The sequence below is a fragment of the Hydra vulgaris genome, chromosome 03, assembly GCF_038396675.1.
Source record: "Hydra vulgaris chromosome 03, alternate assembly HydraT2T_AEP".
Taxonomy (NCBI): Eukaryota; Metazoa; Cnidaria; class Hydrozoa; order Anthoathecata; family Hydridae; genus Hydra; species Hydra vulgaris.
This window is the reverse complement of record NC_088922.1, coordinates 45,108,694-45,134,401: the sequence shown is the minus strand read 5'-3', so window position 1 is coordinate 45,134,401 and position 25,708 is coordinate 45,108,694. Positions and strand designations below refer to the sequence as shown.

The window sequence follows — 25,708 nt, the reverse complement described above, 5'->3', positions numbered from 1 at the left end:
TCTAAATTCATCACTGAATAAGATTGGGTTTGACCTGTTCCGTAAAAAATTTACAAAGTAATCCGCCCCTAACAGGAGGCGGATTTAATACACTAGATACTCCTTTTTTTTTGATCACGTTTTTATATTCCAATGAAATTCGAAATATTTAGACATTTTTGAAAGAGTATTATCATTTAAATGAACTCTTCTTACTGCTAATGATTTTTTTAAAATAAGAATTTGCTATAATTAAATAATACCAGCTCCATAACGCGTTCTTTTTTACAAGCTCTTAGTAAAATTTCCAGATTTAATCGTATTGCACATATCTAGAATGTTTTCATAATATAAATATGGATTATTTGCTGTTTATTTGTTATATAGTATAATGTCTAATATTACAATGTTGTTTACTTATGTTTATTATAATTAACTAATAATATTTAGTGTTGTTTAATATTAGTGTTAATTCAATAATACTCAACTTAAGAATAAAATCAAGACTAGTGAAGAGGTTTATTGTATTTATTTCTGTTTCCAACTGCTCATACCGGTATTTCCACCAGCATGCGTTTTTCTTTCTTTATTGAAGAACGATTCCCGCTTTCACCCCGTTTAAATACTGAAATAAATTATATACAATATTAGACGTTTAATTCACGACTTGGCAAACAAATGTCGTTAGTTACCTACTATATTTTGTTTGGTGGTAAAGAAAAGATTAAAAATATATATATAAATATAAAAGAAGTTCGTCAAGAAACACGAATTTGGTGCAAAAACTGCAAGATTTGAATTTGAATCACCAACTCTATACTAAACTTCCTAAGGTATTTTTTTCTTAGAGCTTTTTTTTTAAATTCTTCACAATTTGCTTGTTTATATTATGCAACAAATAGAAAATTTTAAACAACTTTCAATTTATAAATTTTTTTTTGGTAATATCAACTGAAATCAGTTTTTCTGGTAACTTATTTTCTTAACAATTATTTAACGTGATCTCCAAAGTATCGTTAATTAGGGATCGTCGATAAAGTACCTACGCTCGGATGGGGGAGAGGAGGTATGCAAACGGTGTATATAAGACGGGGAGGGGGGGGGGGGGAGGGGAGGGGAGAGGGTCAATTATAAAAGTAAAGAGACACTAAATTAAAAAATTATCATAAAATGTTAGGTAGGTAGGTTTTTACTTTTAAGGAGGTTGAGGGTACTCAAAAAAACGTTTAACAAAATGCGGGAGAGAATCGAAATAAAAGCGCACGTACTTTATAAAAAACCTCTTATATCCTCAACTATATTTTTAAATGCAAGTATTTGTCCGAGTGAAAATTGTCCCCATATCACTCGATAATCTAGGTAAAATACTTTAATAATTAGATATTTAAATACCTTAAACAATATTTAGATAATACAAAGAATATTTTTAAATGCAAGTATTTGTCCGAGTGAAAATTGTCCCCATATCACTCGATAATCTAGGTAAAATACTTTAATAATTAGATATTTAAATACCTTAAACAATATTTAGATAATACAAAGAACATAGGGCATAATTAAATATATCTTTAAGTCATAAATAAGTTTAAAATATATATACAATTTCAATAAACTTATGTTTTTTAACAAACAAACGTCAAACAAATATCTTTAAAACAAACAAACATTAAAAAAATAAACGTGTTTAAAAAAAAAAACTATTTTAAACATCACGTTCAACATCTTTTGGTTGATGCAAATACTTTCGTTTGCCGCCATCAGAAAAATCACTTACTACATGTCCTTTTCCTCTCAACACCCATTTTGTTGTTAACAAACCTTCTACGCCTACTGGTCCTCTAGCATGAATTCGACCGGTGCTAATACCAACTTCCGCACCTTAATGTTAAATTAAATTGTTAAAAATTCAATGATAAAATTCAGATTGACAATACAATATACAACACTACATAACAATACAACACAACACATAATAATCTGTTCGGTTAATAATGGATTGTGATTGGTGAACAACTTAACTGACACTTTAGAGACAGACAATTCAAAGGAAGCATAAGCTGAGGCTGACATGATTGATGTTAGATTCAAGAAAACGAGCGAAAATTTTATCTGAGCCCCCTGTCATTCCTAAAGCTTAAGCATAGGGGCATATAAAGCATTATACAAGTTTCATAGTATTATCTCTCAGCGTTCAAAAATTATGACAAGATAAAATTTGCCACCCCCTCAAATTGAGGGCGGTTTAAACTTTATATGGTCATAATTTTTGAACGATAAAATATTATACTATGAAATTAAAAATTTATCGATGAATATAAGTCTAGTTGAAAATAGTAAAAAAAATATTTCATCAACTTGTTGCTCTCACGTTTGGGGTAGGGGGGGGGGGGATATTTTTGGGTTTTTTGTTCCCAAGCTCCAATCATCACAATTTTTTGCAAAGCATCCTTATTTGACATAAATATAAACATAAATGTTTGGAGTCTGCTCCATGTCTGGAAGTTAGCTATCTCAAAGACCAATAAATGCTTTTGACGCCCCAGTATCAAATCCTTTAGTTACGTCGACTTAGTATTTGAATATTGAAAAAAAAAATTATTTTAATAGGATAAACTTTTTGCTTTAGGAATGGCTTAAACTTTCATGAACATTAAATATTTCTTCAACAGTTTAGAAAAGATTTTCAACAAAAAAGATTCAACAATCTTGGTATTTCCAACCAAAATATTACTGAAATTATATTTTAAATTTGCTCAACCAAAAGAAAAAAAATTTCCTTTGAAAGATTTGTACTTTGCAAAAAATTGTTGCAGTTCAAAAACCTATAAGGGACTTGATAAAGACAAAGCAAAAAAAAAATTCTTAAGAGTAAAACAGGCTTTGATGCTACTGGCCAAGGCATTTATAAATTTTTTTATCAGAACCTGACATAAGCAGCAATTTAAAATATGAAGAATCATTATTCATTACCTGTTTAGTTCAATTGGATTTGACTTGATTTTATAACAGAAATGAAAATATGCCTATTTGGAAAGAATCAAATTGATTATCCACAGCCTATTGCAGACCCTTAAGATTTGAATACAAGGAATCTGTGCCCAAAGAAGATCAGTACATTAAAATTGAAATAGAAGGGTTTTGTATGACTGTATTAGACATTTTTAGATTTCCAATTGAAGCGAAATAAATTATTAAAGGAGCAATGATTAATCAAAAGGTACCAACTATATTCTCCGTGGCAACTAACTCATCTAAACGTAATACAGTGTGTAGTGTCTCCAAAAAATAGTCTAGATATTTTCAATGACATACTAACAGAGAATTTAAATATGGTCTTTCTATAAAACTTTGAGATAACTTTGCACATTGCATATAAGAAAACACAAGAAAGTTTAACTTTATGAACAAAATGAGACTTGTTGATTTCCCCAAAAGTGGTGATTCTGGAACAACCATCAACGACATTGCTTGAATGTGTGATGCACAACAAACACCTAAAACTCATGGTATTATATTCATATTTCACATTATCTTTGTTTCATATCTTCAGGATATGAAATACTCTGTCTGAAATTCAAAGATTAATATTATGATACTGTTAGAGTATATATCCCTTTATCCATGGTAATACACGGCTTAATCTGTGCACGAAGTAATGAATAAACAAATACATGGATTACATGCAGAGAAGTAGACAGAATTTTTTGGTGTCCAAGATAAATTTTAAGTTTCATAGTATATTATCTATTAGCGTTTAAAAATTATTACCATATAAAATTTGCAACTCCCTCAATTTGAGGGGGGTTTAAACTTTACATGGTCATAATTTTTTAATGCTAAAATATTTTATGAAATCTAAAATTTATCGATGAATATAAGTCTAGTTGAAAATAGTACAAAACATATTTCATCAACTTATAATTCTGACATTTGGGGCAGGGGGAAGGGGCGAAAATTTTGGGGCTTTTTTGTTCCCAGCCTCCAATCATCGCAATTTTTTGCGAAGTCTTATTATTTGACATAAGTATAAACATAAATATTTGGAGTTTGCTCCATATCTGAAAGATACCTATCTCGAACACCAAAAATTCTGTCTAAGTCTCTGAATACATGTGCACAAAGTAATGAATAAAAAAATACATGGAAACAACATAATTCAACAAAAAACATCACCAATAGGACAGAAGAAGCTCAAAAGGCAAGAAATAAAGACTTTAAAACTAATTAACTTCAAATACTGATTTGATCAATAGACTTCGTGTTTCCAGTGATCCTGTTATTTCATCATTGCGTAAATCAACATTGTACCAAATAAATCATGAAACATTTCAGATGTTTTCAAAAAATCTTTACACAAATCATTAATTGTTGATGTAATTCCAAATGCTCAATGTTTTTTTGCTATTTTTTTTGTTTTTTACTATTGCTAAAACATTAATTATCTAAATGTTTAACTGTTATTCAAAATAGGTGGGTTTGAAAATCAGATCAAAATTTTTTCAAAAATCTATTTACCCTTATGTAACCTAAGAAAATCTCTGGTTGTTAAGCAATATAGATATTCATATAAACCAGAAATCAAAATTAAGTTCACTATTGAGACTAAAATCCTCAAACTAGTGCATAAACCAAAAAATGGTCATTAGATCTTCTATATGTGATAAGTTATTAATTTAAAAATATATTAACTTATTTTAAATAAGTTAATATATTTTTAAGTTATTAATTCTGGCCCACTGTGCAACCCTGGAGTGCACTATCACACAGGTGGGTGTCGATCATGAATTATGGTGCTATGTTAAATGATTTTATTGAATGAATACAATAAAAAAGTAAAAAAATTACTTTAAAAGTTGTGACGTCACAATATTTAATAAAAGTCAGAAATATTTTCAACAACATTTTATTTTAGACTGTAGCGGGTGAACTGCCGCAGAAGCACATTAACCCAGAAGCACAAAAAGATTAATTAAATAAACTGTTCATTAGAGTAGTTCTTATAACAAAAAAAACAACTATTTATTATAACAAAAAAATGTCCGTTAGAATGAACAAAAACTTTAGTCTTTATAACAAAAAACTGTTTATTAGAGTGGTCTCAATAACAACAATGTTTTATAAATTTTAAGGGATCACTTAAAAACATTGAATATATACACAATACTAACTTTTTATTTTATAAAATGGTATTTAAATGTTTTTATTTAATAATGTTTAAATACTGATTGTATTTAAAATAAACTAAACTCATTTTGAGAACAAAGTTGATTTTCAAAGAACTTTTTTAAAAATAATACTAAGGAGCAAATAATAGAATAGAAGTCTTGGGGAGATCTTCAGCCCCTTAAAGAGTTTTAGAATAATTTAAATAAAACATTAATATGTAGTAATATCATGGTAGAGCGCTCGCTTCATAAACAAGAAGTTCCAACTTCAACCCCCATCACACCCATGGTAGTACAACACTTATTTTAACTGTGCAGCAGCCTTCCTTTAATGTCCAAGGAAATTGAAAATTGAAAAAAAGCGCCCTAATCAGGTATGAATCAAAAGCAATATAACTCTGTGGCAGAACTAAAAGTAGTGGTACCAGAATGCTGGAAGGAAATGGAGCCAAAAGTGTTGGAAAACTTGGTGGGAAGTATGCCAAAACGAATTTATTAAGTAACTGAGTGCAAAGGAGGTCCAATCGAGTACTAAAAATGTGATTTGAAATAAAAAAAAAAATTTTTTTTTGATAGTTTTGTTAAAAAATGTGAACTGCATCTATAGAAAATAGTCAGCTATCTTTTAAATTTCATTCATTTATGATTGACCTCTTTTCAAATTTGATATTATTTTTTGATACTTTATTTATAATTTATTGAAATACACTATAAAAATAAAGTTAAGTACATTTTTAAGACATAATCCACATGCGCCTATAGAAAATGGTCGCAGTGTACGTGTATGTATGTATGTATGTATGTATGTATGTATGTATGTATGTATGTATGTATGTATGTATGTATATATATATATATATATATATATATATATATATATATATATATACACACAAATTTGGCTTGAGCCGGATGAAAATTTTGAATTCCGGCCTGAACTCGATTATCTGGTACTGTCAATAAAATTCTGGCCGGAACAAGAATTATATTTATGTTATTTTTTATCTTCAAGATTTAAGTGAAAGCCTGCACCTCAGCATCATTGCTATATAATATATATTTCATAATGCCGAAATAGTGTGTAAAAACGATAACTTTATTTCCTAATTACAAATTTTTTCTTTAACATACTATTTTACATTTATAATTTGTATACAAATATATATATATATAACCTATAATATATATAACCTATTTACCTATTTTATAATATATATAACCTATAATATATATAACCTATTTAACAAATATATATTTATAACCTATAATATATATAACCTATTTCATTAATTTGATTTTTGTTTCATTTATATATATTCAATATAATATGTTGTTTTTATAATTTTATGTGTTGAAAATTTTAACCTGCATAATATTTATATTTAAAATTGTTTCTTTATTTTCCATTTTTCAATTTAGGTTAAAATCAAAATATTTAATGTAATAGGCATTTTAACTATTTAAAATCTAAATAAAATTGAAATTGAGACTATTCACAGAGAGGTAACATAAAACAAACACAGAGACATTTTTGATGAAAAAGGAGCTAGTTTGTTGCTCAAGAATAACTTTTTGCACCACAATTGATAAATTTCCAGATATTCTTAAATAATTGATTATTGCAAAAAAAATTACATATTGTTTGTTTAGAAATTTGTTTTTTACCTAGGATTACCTATAGTTCTTCATTACCTTGTTGGACAATGATTTTTTGATTTAATTTACACAGTCTATGTCACAATCTTAAAAAATAAAGGTAAAAAATAAATTCAGGCATTCTGGCCTGAAATATTGTATTTCCAGCCGGAAGCAGAATGAACTTAAAGTCATAAATTCCGGTACATCCCTAATATATATATATACATGCGCAAGAGTGTCATTGCGGTCATAACATTTGACACTCTTTAAGCTATTAAAAATGAACCAAAAATGGAAATTACTCTCCATAAATGTGAAATACTATCATATAATTTAGTACTATAGTAAGCAAAAGCCTTAAACTTTTTTAAACGTTTACTTTTTACCACTTCTGAACAAAACAACTTTGTCAGACTTAATGCAGCAAAAATTCTACAAAATAGGGTGTTCAATGTTCTTAAAAGAATAGAGCAATTATAAATTAGTAGAAAATCACTTAAAAATTTTTTTTTTCATTATTGTGTTTCATCAATAAAGACTCATTAGAAAAATCTTTTTCTGATGAGTCTTTATTGATGATATATATATATATTTTTTATTTTCTTCATCGATGATATATATACAGTTGCGGACAAAACTACGTGAACAATTGCAGATAGTTTTTTGAAACAAAAGTTTCAACACCTTAAAAAAAGTTTTTTCTCTAATACTATATATGATTGGATAGAGCGTTTTTTGCTCTATAAGATTGTGTAAAGTGTATTCTTTAATAATACGTATAAAATCATACATGTATAAACGTTAAAATAATTTCGAAAATTTTGAGCGACAAAACCACGTGAACGATTTATAAAAGCGTCATTTTTGATGCAAATTATATTATATTCACATCGAAATCAGTGCTTTTAAAAATCGTTCATGTGGTTTTGGTATTCTAAGAACTTACAATCATTTAAATTTCTCAAGATTATTCTGTTTAACATCAAAAAATTAAAAAAATTAAACTATAATGGTTCGTCAAACTGATTCAAAAATTGAAAGCTTGGTTTTGCGTTTGCGCAAAGAAGAAAAATGGTCCATTGGGGAAATTGCAGCTCATGTGAAAATGTCAAAAAGTGGAATACATAAAATTATACACCGAGAAAAGAGCAAAAAGATCGTTAAGAAAGGTGGTCGTCCACGTATTACGGATAAGCGGTAATATTCCTTTAATTTTTTTTTTTTAAATATTTAATCCTAATAATATTAATGTTAATGTTAATTTTAATGTTTAACATTTTATTTTTTAGTACTGATCGAAAAATTGTGCGAAAATCTCTTGAGAATCCACATTTGACAGCCCCTGAAATTCGTCTGCAAACAGGCATGGAAAACGTAAGCACACGAACGATTCAAAGGCGTTTAAACGAAGGAGGTCTTTATGGGCGCAGACCTGCAAAGAAACCATTCCTTAAGCCCAGGCACGTCAAAGATCGCCTACAGTTCGCTAAAGATCACTTAAACTGGACGGTTGAAAATTGGAAAACAGTTTTGTGGTTGGATGAAATTAAATTTAACATGGTTTGCAGCGACGGTCGAGGTTATGTTAGGCGTCCAGTAGGTAAAAGATTTGCAAAAGAGTATACAATAGGAACTGTAAAATTTGGGGGTGGCAATATAATGGTTTGGGGGTGTTTCTCCTGGGCTGGAATTGGTCCGTTGTACCGTGTAAACGGTATAATGGACCAACTACAGTACAGGGAAATATTATCTAATCAAATGTTGCCACACGCTTTACAAAAAATGCCTCACAATTGGGTTTATCAACATGATAATGACCCTAAACATACAGCTTTGACTGTAAAAAATTGGCTCATAAATAATAGCATAACGGTTTTGAAGTGGCCTGCCCAATCTCCCGACTTAAATCCAATCGAAAATTTATGGATTGAAGTTGAGCGACGCTTGGGAGGTCGCAAATTTCAAAAACCGGATGAACTTTTTCGAGCCGTACAGTATGAATAGGAGGCATTACCAAAACAGTTACTAGAAACTCTTGTAGAATCTATGCCAAGACGGTGCAAGGCCGTTATCGATTCTAAAGGCTATGCAACTAAATATTAATGTTTTTTTTTTTTTTAGAATCTATTATTTGTTGATGTTAGTAAAATTATTCTTTTACGTTTGTATAATCGTTCACGTGGTTTTGTCGCGCAAAATATTTGATGCTTTTTGAACATTTAGATATGTTTAATTTTAAACAAATTATTAGAGAATACACTTTACACAGTCTTATAGGGCAAAAAACGCTCTATCCAACCATATATAGTATTAAACTATAAACTTATTTTAAGACATTGAAAATTCCATTAAAAAAAACTATTTGCAATCGTTCACGTAGTTTTGTCCGCAGCTGTATATACATACATATATATATATATATATTTTTTTTTTGTTATTTCACCTCCCCAAGGCCTAGAAGGCCACTACAGATGAGGAGGCTACTTAATTGTGGTTATAACCCTCTCTCAACTCTATAACTCTGAAACACGAACCTTGACGAACAAGGCCGCTGCGCGGAGAAACAAGTTGATATATATATGTATAATATATATATATATATATATATATATATATATATATATATATATATATATATATATATATATATATATATATATATATATATATATATATATATTATACATATATATATATTATATATATATATATATTTATATATATAGATATTTGTGTGTGTGTATATATATATATATATATATATATATATATATATAGAGAGAGAGAGAGAGAGAGAGAGAGAGTGAGAGTGAGAGAGCATTTACACATTTACATACAGTATATAATATACTGTATGTAATCATTAAAGCTTACCTAAACCAAAGCGATAACCATCAGCAAAACGAGTACTTGTATTATGAAAAACACATGCACTGTCAACATTTTTTAAAAATCTTTCAGCAGATTCTTCTACAGATGCAAAAAATAAAAACAAACAATTTAATATATATCTTAAAAAAAAACAATTTAGTTTAAAAGCAAGTTGTATCAAGCAATTTATATTATACCAAAAATATAAAAGTAGATTTAACTTTCCATAAAATTAAAACAAAAGCTGATAAAATATACTGTTTTCAGTCACAATAGCATCTGTATGAGAGCTTCCATATTCATGTATATGCCTTACAGCATCATCAACTCCATCAACAAGCTCCATGGCACACTCTAGTTGATTGTATTCTACATTTAATGATTTAGCAGGTACTGGACCAAATGGCAGTGCTCTGCATAAACGTGGACCAGCATGAACAGTTACCTAAAGATAATAATAAATTGCTTTATATCTTAGATGATTTGAATTTTATGAACTTTTCTTTGGTACTATAAAGGTAGGAGCAAATAGAGATAAAAAAAAACTCAATTTAATAAAATATTTTTTGCTTTTTTGTTTGTTAAAATATGATTTTTTGTTTAAACTGTGAACAATTATTTAAACTCAATTAATTTGTATTACTTAGAATTTTTCACATGGTTTTTTAAAACCTAGTAATAAAAAATTCTGAAAAATAATTTCAGTATTGCTTGAATTTTTGGAAAAATGTCATCTATGTTATACCAAAAATAATATTTATATCATAAATACCATAAATGTTCTAATAAAACTAAAACCACATATTTAGTTTTTTTTATTTAGGAAAAGGAGTTTCTGAATTCAACTAAAAATATAAAGTAAAAAAAAACTAAAAAATCAAATATATTTTTAACCCCATTGTTCTTGAGCCCATCTAGCAATACATCAAATGCTTTTGTTCGCAATAAATTCTCATGAACAAGTAATGTTTCCATAGCATTGCATGCAGCAGGATAATCACATTTTGAATCAATGACTAAAAAAAAACAACAAAAAAACAATAAACATAATCGTAAAATAAGAGACCAAATAAAATAAACTATTTTTTAAACAAAATAGTGAAGAAATCTACCAATTTTCAGTGCCATATCAATATCAGCTTCTTTGTCAACATAGACATGACAAATTCCTTCTGCATGACCTAAAACTGGAATATCTTTACTCATCTCTTTAATGCTTGCAATCATGTTTGAGGAACCACGTGGTATAACTAAATCAACAACATCTTTCATTCGCAACAAATCTGCCACTTCATCTCTACCATCGATCTAAGTAACAATGTTTATAAAATACTGCTGTAACAACTAAAATAAATTATTTTGATAGGTTTATTATAATGTTTTCCTGAATTTATTAGTAAGTTTATGTTTACTATTTTATTTTATACTTTTGTGATATTTATTTGCTTACATTTGTAAACTATTTTATTTTACATTTTCATAATTTACGTTTGTAAACTAAATTATTTTGTAAACTTACATTTATTTATTATTTATAAATTTTATGTAAGAGAAAATCTATATATGTATGTATATGTAATATGTATGTGTATGTATCTGTATATGTAAGAAAAAAAAAATTAACCAATGCGACAGCATCTACATATCCATTTGTTTTGTGAACTTGGAGAGCTTCTTGAACAAGTGAATGTAAATACTTGTTAGTATGAGATGCTTCTTTACCACCTTTTAACAATAATCCATTACCACTAGCTATTGAGAGAGCAGCTACCTAAAATTAGCATTATAAAACTGATCTAAAACAACAACAAAACTTTATGAAACTAACTATCAACAAAAACAAAAAATATTATGAAACAACTTGCTTACTTTATACAATCAAAAACATTACTAGTTTAAAAACGATTATTTAATGAACTGAGTTTACCTGAGGTAGAGCATCAGGTCTTGATTCAAATATAACCATCACAACACCTATAGGAACTGTTATTTGCCTTAACTCTAAATCTTCTGCAACTTGGGTGGCTTTTAATGTTCTTCCAAGTAAATCATATGAGTTATTAGCAATCTGACGTAATCCTTCAGATAAAACTTTAAGTTTTGATGGTGTTAAAGCAAGTCGTGAAATCATAGATGCACTTAAATTATCTGCCTTTTTTGCAGCATTAAGATCAATTTGATTCACATCTAGTATTTCTGTCTGCCTTTCAATAAGTAATTCAGAAAGACGAAAGATTATTTCAGCGCGCTGATGAGGAGTCAAATTTTGCAAAGCCCGACTACAATTTCTTGCTAAAAAAGTAAATTAAAAAAAGTAAATAAATAAATTTAAAAGTTAAAAGTAATTATAAATACTTTTTTAAAATTCCACAAAAAGAAACTACAGGTTTAAGAAAATAAAAACCTTTAAGGGCTTGTTCCTCTGATGTTGGTCCTTCATTTTCAGCATCTGTGAAAAAGGTTCCAATTTTTTTACCATCTAATATATCAGTAATAATAGTTGTATCTTTAAAAACACCATTTGCAATAACAACAGACACTCCTCTGTCAAGAGCAAATGACGCAGCTTCAACCTATAATAAGAAACATTATTTAAAAGTATTTTCGCTTTTTAAAACATAAGTTATTTAAAGTTTGCAAAAAACAAATTATTTGTTGCTTTAAGTTAAAAATCTGGCTTGCCTTGGACTCCATCCCTCCAGTACCTACTCTGGATTTTACTTGACTATATCGAACAAGATTTTTATCACTTGGACGATAGACACTTAACAGAGATGAACCTTCTTCACCTGGTGGCCCTGTATAAATACCATCAACATCTGAAAGGATGATTAAGAGATCAGCGTTCATTTGCACAGCAAACATGGCTGCCAGGCTGTCGTTGTCTTTTAAACTAATTATCTATTTGAAAATAACTTTTTAAAAAGTATAAAAATACTAATTTAAAAAATTTATTTTTTGAATTAAAACTTTTTTTATTTTCACACTTTAAATAAACTTCCTATAAAAAAAAGAAATCAATACTTGAAATAGGTTTAAAAATTAAAAATACATGAAATAAGTTCAAAACAAAGCAAGAAGTTAAAGTTAACAAAATCTACAATACTTTCTTCTTTTTTTTTTTGTTATTTATTATTAAATTTTTCCTCTTTTTTTTTTCTTATCTATTTTTCCTCTTTTTTTAAATTAAATTTTATAATTATCTTTAAAATATTTTATAAGTTTTGTTAAACAACTTATCTGAATATGATCAAAGTTATATTTCCTTTTTTTTTTCAAAAACAAATACAATATTTTTGTTATATTACAAAATATTGTAATTCCTTATATAGCAATACATATGCTAGTTTAATAAACACTCCAATCTTCAATTAAACTGCATAATCAAAGTGCTTATTTTATATTAGGCTATGAATAATTTTTTGCTGACTGTTATATTGTTTTAGAACCTGATTATACATTCTCATATACAAGCCTCAGTATAAATTTCTCAGTAAAAAAAAACAAAGAAACACACAAATACGTAGTTACTAAAACACAAACAAAAAAAGGAGGCACAAATACAGAAAGAAATGAAACATTTAGACACAAAAACACAAACATCGTTACATAAGCTCATTTTCACAAAAAAAATTAAATTTTTTACTTCTTTTTGGATACTTTAAACTGATTAAACTAGATGTTACTGCTGTATAAACTTTTTTTTAATTTTATTTTTTACCTTTAAACTAATTTTTTACAATGGGATGACTTACGGAAATCATACTAACAGATCAATGTGTAAAACATTTTTTTTTGTGGAGTTTGAAGGTCAGGCGATGTTGAACTTAGCTAGAGTTGAGGTGGAAGAGGTGGGTTTTTTTAATCAAATCTACTTAGAATGGAATTGTGTTGCAACTGTCAGGGTTGGCAAAAACCCGGGTTTTTTAGAAAAAACAAGGCTCAGTGGGTTTTTTTGGGTTTTATTTTTATTTCATATCTGTTAAATTTTTTGTTTTGTTTAATGATATTGAAAATTAGTATAATTTTCTAATTTAACTTTATTTAAAATATATTTTATATAGTGTTATTTAATAATTTATAACACAAAATTTTTCAAATTATTTTGAAAAAGAATTTTAAACATAGTTTAAAACTGTTATAGAAAGAAAATTTAACTTTAAAACTTTATTGATTTATTTTGATTTATTTATTATTGATTTATTTTCGGTTTAAAAGTAATATTTTTTATAATTAAATATCTCAATGAGAAATGGGAACAAGAAGGCTGGAGAATGGAAGGATTTAAATTAAAGTTTTCATTACAAAACATGTCTTTATAGTCCTAAAGGAAAAATAATAATTAAAAATAGGATTAAATAATAATAAAAATAATTTTTTTTTTCATAGGTAAATCCCTATTGATTAAAAATAAAGATGAGGCAGAAAATGGTTTTACAATCATTATCCTGATTTTTTTACCTCGGTTGATTTTGCTTAAATTAAAAGACTGTGGTGCATTTTATTCTAGGATGTTAAGTGCTTAAATTATATCGACAATTTTGTGCAGTGATTGATGATTAACACAAGAAACAAGAAGTCAGTTCAGAAAAAATTGTTTGCAGGATTTTGCAAATTTATTTCTAGATCGATTGAATGAATATTTTTCTAGTTTGAATTTATCTGGCCAAAAGTTAAAAATAAAATATGTGAGAAGTGAAGAGACAAAAAAGTTTGTACAAATATAAAAACAATATCAAAAATAGATAGTTGGTTTTGTATAAAATATGTCATAAATGTAATAATTTTTATCAAAGTATATTTATCCTAAAAAATCTTATTGAATGAATCTTTTAATTTATTTGTTTTCTGAAAATATCATTGTGAAAAAACTTTTTATTAAAAATATTGAAACTTTTCCTTTAAAGCTAGCTACTATAATATGATTATGTTTTCAAAAATGTTGGTTATAATAGTTCATAAAACTATAAAATATTTTTAAAAAAACCCAACAAAACCCAGATTGCCGGAGTTTTATTGGTTTTTTTTTTAGGTTTTATTGGGGGGATTTTTTAATACCAACCCTGGCAACTGTGACAGTGGAATTGTGGAATGAATGCTGTTGACGGATGTCAAATGTGCAGTTGATATGCCTTTGTAGTTATGAAATCAGCTCATATTTGCATAAATAAAATCAGCCTACTAACATATATCAACAATACCAAGTAACAATATAAAATATTTTTTCAGTAAAGTTTGTACCTTTTTTCTCTTTAACCTTTTTATAGGAATCAATGCACATGTCATAAAAAAATTTTCTTATTTGAGTTATATTTTTTTTATTTAGTTCTGTACTCTTTTTTTTGGCTTTTATTTTTTCCCTAAGCTTAACTGTAGTAATAATCAAAAATAATACATCCTAATGTAATTAAAAAAACATTTAAACAATTGATAAACATATTTTAATGATGAAAAAATATATACTTAAGTAGAAAATATATAAAGTTATATTGAAGCTTACATATACACACAATTATTCTTCAGAAACATGGTAATAAAATGAGCTTATACACACACTAATCTCTAAAATATATAATATTATATTGAGGCTTGCATTCGCACACACACACACACACACACACACACACACACACACACACACACACACACACACACACACACACACACACACGTACACACAAACAGATCCCTCAAATGAATTAAAAAGAAATGAAAATCTGCCCTGCTTTGGCTTACCGTTCTTTCTCTGGATGTTAGCTGTAAAAAATAAAACCAATACTAATATGATTATGATGTTTAAAGTTAATTTATTATAATTTAAACTAATTTATTATTAAAAAAATGTTAACTAATCTATTATTAAAAAATTGTTAAAATATATATAAACTTGCTTTATCTTTTAAGAAATTCAGAAAATATTTAGGTTTATAATTATAATTTAGCTTTTTTTGTTAAGTTAACTTGCCAGGCACTTCATATTAAATGATTATGTAAGTATATTAAAGTTGTATATTGTTTTAAAGTTTGGACTTTTCTCTTTTTAAATTTATGTTAAAGAGATGTTGTTTAAGAATTCATATATACTTAGACATAAAAAAATAATAATTTAATCATGAAATTTGCATAATTTTAATTAATGAATAATTTTGTTTAATGAATAATTTTGCTTGATAAACAATTTTGCTCAATGAACTTAAATGATCAGTAAAATACAGTGCAAACTGCTCATAATATTAACCAGGCATGGAGCTTAATTACTACTTTAGACCCCACAGTTCAAAATTAGACTTAGACTATAAGTCTTTTTAATTTTTAGACTATAAGTCTTTTTAACCAGATGAACTGCGATAAGAAGTGAATCTGGTAAAATAATTGTCATTGAACAGGCCAATTATTGGATAAAGACACCCAAACATATATCAAAGCCAAGCTGTATAAACTTGTTTTATATATTATGTTTTAAGGTTACAGCTTGGTAGTCTTTGACTGGTATCATTTATAACAAATTTCTTTAATCTTACCATACAATTACTGCAGACATTTACTGTCAAGAATTAGACAATAAATGTCTGCAGTAATTTTTTATTCATGCACTTGTTAATAAAAATCATCCTATTCTGCTTCACAATAATACTCAACCACAAGATATAAAAAATAACTTTATAAGTTTCATTGAGATTGGTATAAAAAAAATTGTTGAACATTGTTTAAAAAGAACAAAATGAAATAAAAACTGTTTTGATTGAATAAAATTTTTATTGAGTAAAATTAAAACTTTTTTTCTAAAGTATATATATTTTTTAATTTATTACCAAAAAAAACGCTAATTTTTAAAATTTTTTCATCCTAATATTTCAAATGCCAATAAATTGACAGGAGATTTACAAATTGGATTAGGGCAAGTCATTTTCAACTTTTTACACTAAATGCTTAAATCCTATGAATTTTTAATGTTGGATTATAATAAACCCTGAATCAAAAAAACAGTTTTTTAAAGTTTTCAAATATAACTTTAAAAACCAAGGGTTTGGGTAAAAATATAATAAACACAGTTGTGGCTTTTTTTTCTTTCTGGTTAATCTGACTGATTCAAAAATAAAGTCTCAATTCCAATCCCTCTTCTTAGACACCAAGAAAATCATTTTAGCTTTAAGAATTTGTACTTTTACAAGTTTACAAAAACCGATTGTTTTTTTTTCCTCAAAATTTGGTTAAAAAAAACTTTTAATTATTTTTGCTGTAATATTCTGCATTACAAACCATATGAAATAATTGTAATTTTTTTTTGGATAAGATTTTAAGTATATAATTTAAATAAAGTATTAATAAAAAAAATAAAGACAACATGAAAACCTCATATAAAAGTCTTGTTTTGATTAGAAATATTTTCATTTTAATAATTGCTTGAGTAGTTATTTAGCATTGAACTTACAAAAAACTTTGCTTATAAAATATTGATAATACAGAGTAAATAAATACATGTAAATGTAATCAAAGTTGCAAATTAACTGTATGATTGGTTTTGAAAAAGAATTTATAGATTGAGTTTTTTTTTTTTTTACTGTATTCATTTTTTTACTGTATCCCCAAGGATCACGAGGGTCGAGGGTCACGAGGGTTGAATAAGTTACTTATTATTATTTTTAACTGTAATTACAACTCTCACCTCACCCTTTATATCCAAAACAAGAGTTTTGACAAACAAGGCACTGCATGGAGAAACAGAATAAGGTACTCACATTAAGAGATGTTATAAAATATGGGTTGATTCTAAGAAGAAACAAAAGCTGTAGTGAAAATGCAAAAAACGAAGATACACACAAAAAAGTTTACTTTAAATTGAAAGTACAATTATTAAAGACAAAACCTGAAATTTTAATTATGACAGGTTTAACACTAAGATCATTTATAAGTTTAAATCTTCTCTGAAAAAGCTATTTGATAAAGCAAAGTGCAAGTTTTAGCTAAAAAAATTTCAAGCATTACAGTTTAAAATTAAGGTAAGAAATTTTGATATTTAGTCTGAAAATCATAATTAATACAAATTTTCAAGTAAAGCATAAAACAACTGATAGCCTACACCATGTTATCAAACAGGCTAAAAATTGTCCGAAAAATGCAACCAAGCATTTAGTAAAAAAATTTGCCTTACATTTGATTCTCTGCCTGGAATGCTCACAATGAACTTTTTCTCTAAGCACCAAATTTTGCATCAATAAAGAAAAAGAAGATGAAGAAAAACTTTGCACCAAAGATAAAGAAAAACAGCTGTCTGTAAAAATAATAATTTTAATGTAAGCTTGGTAATTGAAAGTACTGTTGTTAGATCAAGAGAAATTTTAAAAATTAACAGCAATGCTGAAACCATTATGAAACTGATTGAAAAAAAAATTGTGAAAGAAGTTACAGCAGCTAATAGATAGCACAGTTAATAGACAAGCAAGATGGGTTTATAGAGGTAACAATGGCTTAAAGATAACTTTTTTCTGTTTTAGAATCTAAGCAGAATTTTCTTAGGCAATAAGTAAAAGTAGTATAGTAAAATCCTACAAACACAGCAACAAATCATGAAATCCTACAAACACAACAAATGAATCATGAAATCCTACAAACACAGCAATGAATGATAATGATTTTTAAGAGTTTAGTTAAGTTTAGTTGGTCGCATTTGGAGTATAGTTGAGGAATCATTTGAAACTTTTAAAACTACATTACAGTCATAAAATTTTGTTATTACACTTGATATTACCAGTAAATTTTGAAAAGAAAAAAAAACGATCTTTGTAAATATTGTACAAAATTTTCTTTTAAAACTAAAATAACACTTTCTAGACATTTTTTATTCAATTGGATTAACCAGAAAAAAGTAGCAACATACCACTCAACAACCGTATATACAACACTTTTACTGAAAATATTTTTTACTGAAAACTTTTATATACAACACTTTTACTGAAAATATTTTTTACTGAAAACTTTTATATACAACACTTTTACTGAAAATATTTTTTACTGAAAACTTTTATATACAACACTTTTACTGAAAAGCAAACTTATAAAAACATTTGCATTGTTTAAAACTTTGAGATTCTAAGACTCAGTTTTTCTGAAAAAAATTTTAATAAAATAATATTTATTCTTATTAACAAGATCATCAAATATTTTAAAAATTTAACAATTAACATTTTTCCATCAAGTTCTGCAAACAAATTATGTTAAATATTTGTTTATCAAAAGTATTTCCTAATGAAAAATATTTATATTAATGCCTTTCAAAGGTAATTCTCTTATAGAGTTAGAACAGTGTTTTTCGAAAATAATTTTTACAAAAAAGAGTTATAAAGTTCCTTTTTAAATTTTAATCTATTTATCCATCAATGGTAATAATTTTACTAAGCAGTAATGAATGATCATCAATGATTACATACCCACTTGTAACTTTTTGTAAACAATATAAAAAAAATAATTTTAAAGTTTAGATTTTATCAACAACAAAAATAAAAAATAAAATTTTCATGAGATCTGTTTACATTTATTTTTAATCATCACTTTCTACTAAATATCTGACATTTTTAATCATTTGACACCTTTGTTATCTCATCGTAGCCATGAATGGAACTCTGTTTTAAGTTTATAACTTCCTGATTCATTTTTCTTAAAAACTTTGTCATAACTATAACATAAAACAAGAGTTTTTTTACATTTCAAATTAAAGTACTTTAATTTTTACATTTCAAATTAAAGTACTTTAATTAAAACAGATTAATTGTATTAATCTGTTTTAAACTTTGATTAAAACAGATTAATACAATTTTAATAAACTTTAGGAGATCTAACCTAATGGGATTGTGTTAGTGATCATCAGCTCCAATCACTGTGCAAGACATTTACATTTCTTTTTTATTGTAATACCTTTTACCTCCAATAATGTTAGTCTGTTTAAAGGTTAGCTTATGAACATTATGAACAAATATTATAAGTATTATTAATTTTTTTTATTTATATAACTTCTTTTTTTGAAATAATTCAATCTAAAATTAACTTTAAGAACAAATATAATTTTCATGCTTTTTGATTTATACATAAATTGATATTTATTAACAAATTATACTTAATATTATTTAAATTTTTTTTAATTAAATTTTATTAATTTTTATTACTTATAGGTTTTACATTTAACCTTTTTTTTTTTAATTATAAATTAATATTTAAAATATAAACAAACAGATTACCCCTGATAAATCTACATCTGGGCTAGGTTGTGGAGCAACAACATCATTTGCATTTACTATTGGTATACAATGCATGTGTATTAATTCTTCAATTGTTGTCTGCAAATTTTCACGGTTACGATCATTTTGAAAATCTGGTTTTGTGACTAGAACCTAGTAAATAATATCATAAATAAATGTAATAAAATAATTTTATGTATAATACTGATTTTAGCAAAATGAAAGAAATGTAAGTAGTGGGACTTAATTGCTTTAGTGAGAACTAAAATATGGAATCAGGATTCGAAAAATGAAACCAATGGATGAAAGATAGAATCAATGGTTGAAAAATGGAATTAAGATTTAAAAGATGGCATCAATGGTTGAAAGAATCAGCAGTTGAAAAATGGAATCTTTAATTGGTTAGTTAGCAAATGATAATAAGTTGATTAATGTTTCATAGTTCCATAAAATAATTACTTAACAAGTTTCAAATAACAAGTGTGTTGTGTTATTTAAAAATGAGGTGGTTATTTTTAACTAGAACATGGTGAGGGTCTATTTTTTTATTTTGTTGTTTGAAAAAATAAAACTTATATATTTATTGGGTTTATTATAAAATTGGGTATATTTACTGAACCAAAAATTTGGTTTAGTAAATTTATAATAAACTCAATAAATATATAGATTTTATTATTAAATTACAAACTGAAATTAAAGCATAAGTTTTTTTGTAACTTAAGAAGTTTCTAGTACAGCTGGAGGTTTCTAACATAATCAAAACACTTCTGAGAATAATCACAAAAAAAAAAAAAATCATCTTTTCACTGTAATTCATGTCCATAGGTAGATACTGGCTGTCCTAAGCTAAACTCTCAGTTGATGTATGTATTGAAGTCCCTGTAGATGACTATTTCAGTAAAACATCATTAGCGATGTTTCATGTGTTGTTAAGTTCTCATTTATTGATTATAAATAAACATTATTTTCTGCCTGTCAATTATGCCATAAGAGATTGCCCATAAATTATGCAATGCATAAATTATGCAATGCTAAACTTATTTAAAAAAAGAAGTAGAAGATCATTTGCTCTTTTGCAATTTTTATTGAACTTAAAAACTTTGATTTTTAGTTTAATTAATAATCTTCCGAGGGAAAACTCTTGTTTTGTTTATTATTTAAATTTAGTATTGCGTTATTTATAGACAATTTAACTGCCATTATGAATTTAATATTTTACAAAGTACAAAAAGCCAGACCAGAACAAAATAGTACAAAACAAAACTTGAGCAAAACTTTTCTTTTCATTTAAAGACTGCGTCACATACAAAACCCTCAGTTAACCAAACCTCTTCTACAAAAAACAGTTCATCTATGTACACTCACTACTGTAAAGCACTGTTTAGTCAATGAAAGTGCGCCAACATTTGCATCATTTGCAATAAAAAAATTTTTAATAACTCATATTCCATTTTCTTTTTGATCTTTTTGGGGTTTCTTAAAAAGCTATTAAATTACTTTTGTAAATAATTTATTTTTACTTTAAAATGAAAAAAAAAAAGACTAGACTCCAGACTCCATTTTAAACGAACATCAAAATTTAAACACTGAACTTATATACTCCAGACAAACAATATAGACTTACTTAGACATCTAAAGCTTATACTGCATATTTAGGTGCACATAAAACACATTAATAGTTAATTTCTTAACTTTATCTAAATTTATAAGTTTAATGTTTTAACTTCTCTTTAAATACCTTGCTCTTTAAAAACTGCCACCTTTCTCTATAAAGAACATTAAAGTAAATTAAATTAGTACTAACAAAAACATATTCATCTATACATACATAACATATATGTCCATACAAACTATTAATTTGTTCTCAAAACTTTTTTCACTGGGAACAAACTCTACAAATAAACGCTTCTAAAAATAAAATTAAAAATACTTTTATAACACTAACTACACTCAAACTTTTAAACTATTGAAAAATAAAAAACTTTTAACACTAATGCCTGATTGTTTAACTGTTTCCAATAAAAACTTTAATATTCTACAACATTCAAGTTTATAATAAAATGGTTGTTTAAACAAACTTACCTGCGCTACAGTAATATTACCTGAGCTACTGTGACACCATATTGATTAAACATTTCCTCATATAAAGAGACAAGACCACTTTGTCCAACTGCAGCACAAGCTCTGGAATCCAATAAACCCTTTTAGAAAAATAATATGCACAATTAAATTGTTTTAATATGCTATAAGAATAATAAAACTATATTTACTATTCTTTATTAATATTTTGTTTAATTAAAACTAAACAAAGACAGTGCAAACAAAAAAGTGTTTAATGCTCACTCCACGCCTTCCATTTAATCTAAGTGAATCACGCATGGTTTGTTGCATTGACAGCTCACTTCTCAGTTTAAGTTTACCAAATGCAACAGCCCCACTTGTAACAATCATCATTTGCTTTCCAGCATTCTGTAATTCTGATACCTAAATTTAAAATTAGAAAAAATATTTAAAAACAAAAAAAGATGAATAATTTGTTCATCAAAATATAAAATTAAACAAACATATATACAATAGTACAAACATATATACAAACTGATTCAGTAGAACAAACCTGTTCCACTATTGAAGCAAGACGCCCCAAAGCCACACCACACTCATCATCTCGAGTAATTACAGCAGAACCAAGTTTCACAACAATTCTTTTACATTGTTTTAGTTGATTACGAAAATGAATAGGTGAAGCTGATTTTATTACTTGCATGGGTGGATATTTTCCGCTGCTTGATACATTTGAAGCATATCTGGTGGCATAAAAGCAAAAATTTGTATAAGCTTTCTTCAACCCAATTCCTCTAATCAACATTGTCATTTGCTGGCTCTAAATAACCTACAAAAAGATGTTAAATAATAAATAAAATAACCTACAAAAATAAAAGGTTATAAATGCAATAATACTTAAATTTTATTACTTTTAATGAAATTAAAGACTTTAAATGTAAAGCAGTGAAATGCTTAGATATTCTAAATGTTTCATTTTAGACATGAATATTAAAAATTTTGAAAAAATTATATTTTTATATTACAACCAATCTTGATGTAATTTTCTCAACCCTTCTACTACTATCATCAGAACATTTGTTGCACTTTTTTGTACTCAAAATCATTTTCAAGCTACTTACAAATCACTACATCTTTTGTGAAGCAATTGTTTACAAATAGCACAAACTATTGATATCAATGTTCTCTCACACGCACTTAAGTCCTATTTATACACTTTGCCTAGCTATTCTTTTTTAAACTTAGCAATGCAAAATGTGCAATGCTTGTTCAGTGATTATTTGGTTTTGAAACTATTTGATTACAATAGTGATTACCAGTAATTACTTTATAACTAATTTTGTGGTCAGTAGTATCCAACATATTTATATTAATCCTGTGCTCCTAAGATTTCATTCAAAACTCTTATTATCAATTCTTTGTCTGTCTCAAACACAAATCTAATGCAAAATGCAATTTCCAAAGAGTTTCAAGAATAATTATGAACTGACTAAGAACAATACTCTAATCATAAAAACTTTAAAAACACTATCGTGTTCTCTGTCATGTTTTGATAAGCATTATCAATATTTTATCAAAATTTAATTACCTTAATTACACAACAATTACAATAATAGATAACTATACAATAATTTAATTAACATTTTATTTTGAGTAACATCATTATTCTTTAACTCATAAATCTTTTAACTCATACAAAACAATTTTGTCAAATGTTTTTTCAAGATCAATGAGATGCATAGCATTATTTCTTCTTAAAAAATATCTTTTTAACCTGTCTAATAATAAAAACTGAAACTGTAGTTCCTTTTAGAGGCCTGAAACAAACCAGGATATTGCTGATAAACACAGTGCATTTTTTTTTCCATTTATTATCTAGAATTTATTGAATAGGTTCAAAAACTTGTTTAAAGAAGAAAAAAAATGACATAAAAAAACCCTCCTCTCATGGTTATTAAAGGATATTGTATAGTGCTTAATATTTTATCCCCCCCCCTCCCCCATTTTGTTACCAGTTATAATATAGTTGATATATTATTGTAAACTTTTGAGTTTTTATACCTTTAACAATTATAAAAAGACTTTAGAAAACATTTATATTACAAAAAATTCATGTCATGCTCTAACAACCATGCTATAAAAATAAGATAAAACATTTTTATGCATCATTGGATTTGTTCCCAAATCTGGTGCATTTACATTTTAAATCTAAGAATAAATTTGCAATAAATAAATTAAACTTCTGAAAATTTCAAACACAAACCACACAAGAAATAAATATTCTGAATAAAAAGTAAGAAAAAAAATGAAACATTGATTTTAATTATTTGGAATTTTGCTTTTATATAAAAATAAAAAACTGAAAGTAAAAAAGTGAACTTTATTTGAATTGTAATAAATTTTTTGTATGGAATAATTTGTTTATCATAAAATACTTGATTATTCAACAAGCAACACTTAAAAATGAATTTAACAGTAATCCAATGTTTATTTGTTACCAGATTATTAGTTATTAATAAGCCCTCCCACTATATGTTACGAATTTATAAACCCTCCCTCTACATATCACACCTTTATAAACCCTCCCCCTCTTTATCAGACTATTATATCGCTTTTTATCTATTAATAGTAAGTTAAGCAGATTATTTCCTTTGCTGTAAAATAATCCAACAACAAAAACAAAATAAAAAAATTAAATAGCTGGCATCCAGTATTGTCTATTCAATTAAAATAAACATAATTCAATTGCTCTAATTATGCAATAATTATATTCGAACTTTTTTAAATAATGAAAGTTATTATTTCAAATTTACTATTGTCATTGCTATTTCGAAAAATATGAAGTTTATTCAATAAATATTTGTTTACTATAGCTATCCATTGTTTATGTTACCATTAACTTTATACAATTCTATAAAACCGAATAAATTTTACTGAAATACCTAGTACTTGCTGAAAAAACCTTTAATAATGTAATAATAAATAATGTCACAAATATAATGCTTTCTTAAACAATTTATTTATAATTTTTAACAAATGTGCTCTATTCGAGATTTATTCTCTTTATACGTCCAAACACGTTTTTTTAATTATTAAGATAGAAGGGAAAACCCTTGAGCTCATGTTCTTTCGTTTATATTTTCCATTCTTCTTAAAACAATGAAAAAGTAGCCGCGCTTAATATTGGTTTGAAACAAAAAAAAATATGAAAAAATGAGTTAAAGACCTTTTTTTTTATTTACGCTCATCGATTTGCCCTTTAAAAAGATGAGGCACATAAAAAAAAAAATTCTAAAACAAGTATCAACAATTTCTCAAGGCAACTTTATGATATTTAAGATTTGGGTTATTAAACCACTTAGCAAAGCGTTAGAATACTTACCTTGAAATTATAAATTAAAAATTATCTTTGATGTTATGGTTAACTTATCATCTTACAATTTTAAAATCAGAAAAGACTAGAAATGCAGTGCACTAAAAAATTTGAATAAATTTTAAAATTTAATTTAATTTAAAATTGAGTATTTTTCAACTCTTATTTTTTTAATAATTTAAAAAACATAATTTTTAAATTTTTGATTATAATCGATTTTTTCGTAAAAAAGATTTACGACACAGTTATCAAAACCAGATCCAAACCAGAGGTGCAATTGCTTTATTAGAACTTAAACTAAAAAGACCTGTCTACTGGTTTATCTTTCACATACATACCAATGGATTGTCTCTAAAGGATTTAAAAACTTAATGGGCCAACGTCAGGAT

General features: G+C 26.5%; 1 protein-coding gene across 7 annotated transcripts; it reads right to left on the bottom strand.

Moving 5' to 3' along the window:
- Positions 1-1,525: 1,525 nt before the first annotated feature.
- LOC100200273 (delta-1-pyrroline-5-carboxylate synthase) lies at positions 1,526-25,137 on the bottom strand. Of its 7 annotated transcripts, none has more exons than XM_065793373.1 (15): positions 24,889-25,137; positions 22,500-22,775; positions 22,229-22,369; positions 21,988-22,086; positions 19,886-20,038; positions 15,390-15,410; positions 12,336-12,554; positions 12,058-12,226; positions 11,581-11,945; positions 11,278-11,424; positions 10,766-10,961; positions 10,548-10,669; positions 9,912-10,098; positions 9,657-9,752; positions 1,526-1,857 (listed from the first exon to the last, which is right to left on the bottom strand). In XM_065793373.1, exons 2-15 carry the CDS (start codon positions 22,755-22,757, stop codon positions 1,682-1,684), a joined length of 2,349 nt encoding a protein of 782 aa, XP_065649445.1. In that variant the 5' UTR covers positions 22,758-22,775; positions 24,889-25,137; the 3' UTR covers positions 1,526-1,681. The 7 variants fall into 7 exon arrangements, with proteins under 7 accessions (XP_065649445.1, XP_065649444.1, XP_065649447.1 ...); XM_065793372.1 differs by lacking the exon at positions 24,889-25,137 and adding an exon at positions 24,008-24,157; XM_065793375.1 differs by lacking the exon at positions 24,889-25,137 and adding an exon at positions 24,050-24,156.
- Positions 25,138-25,708: the final 571 nt, after the last annotated feature.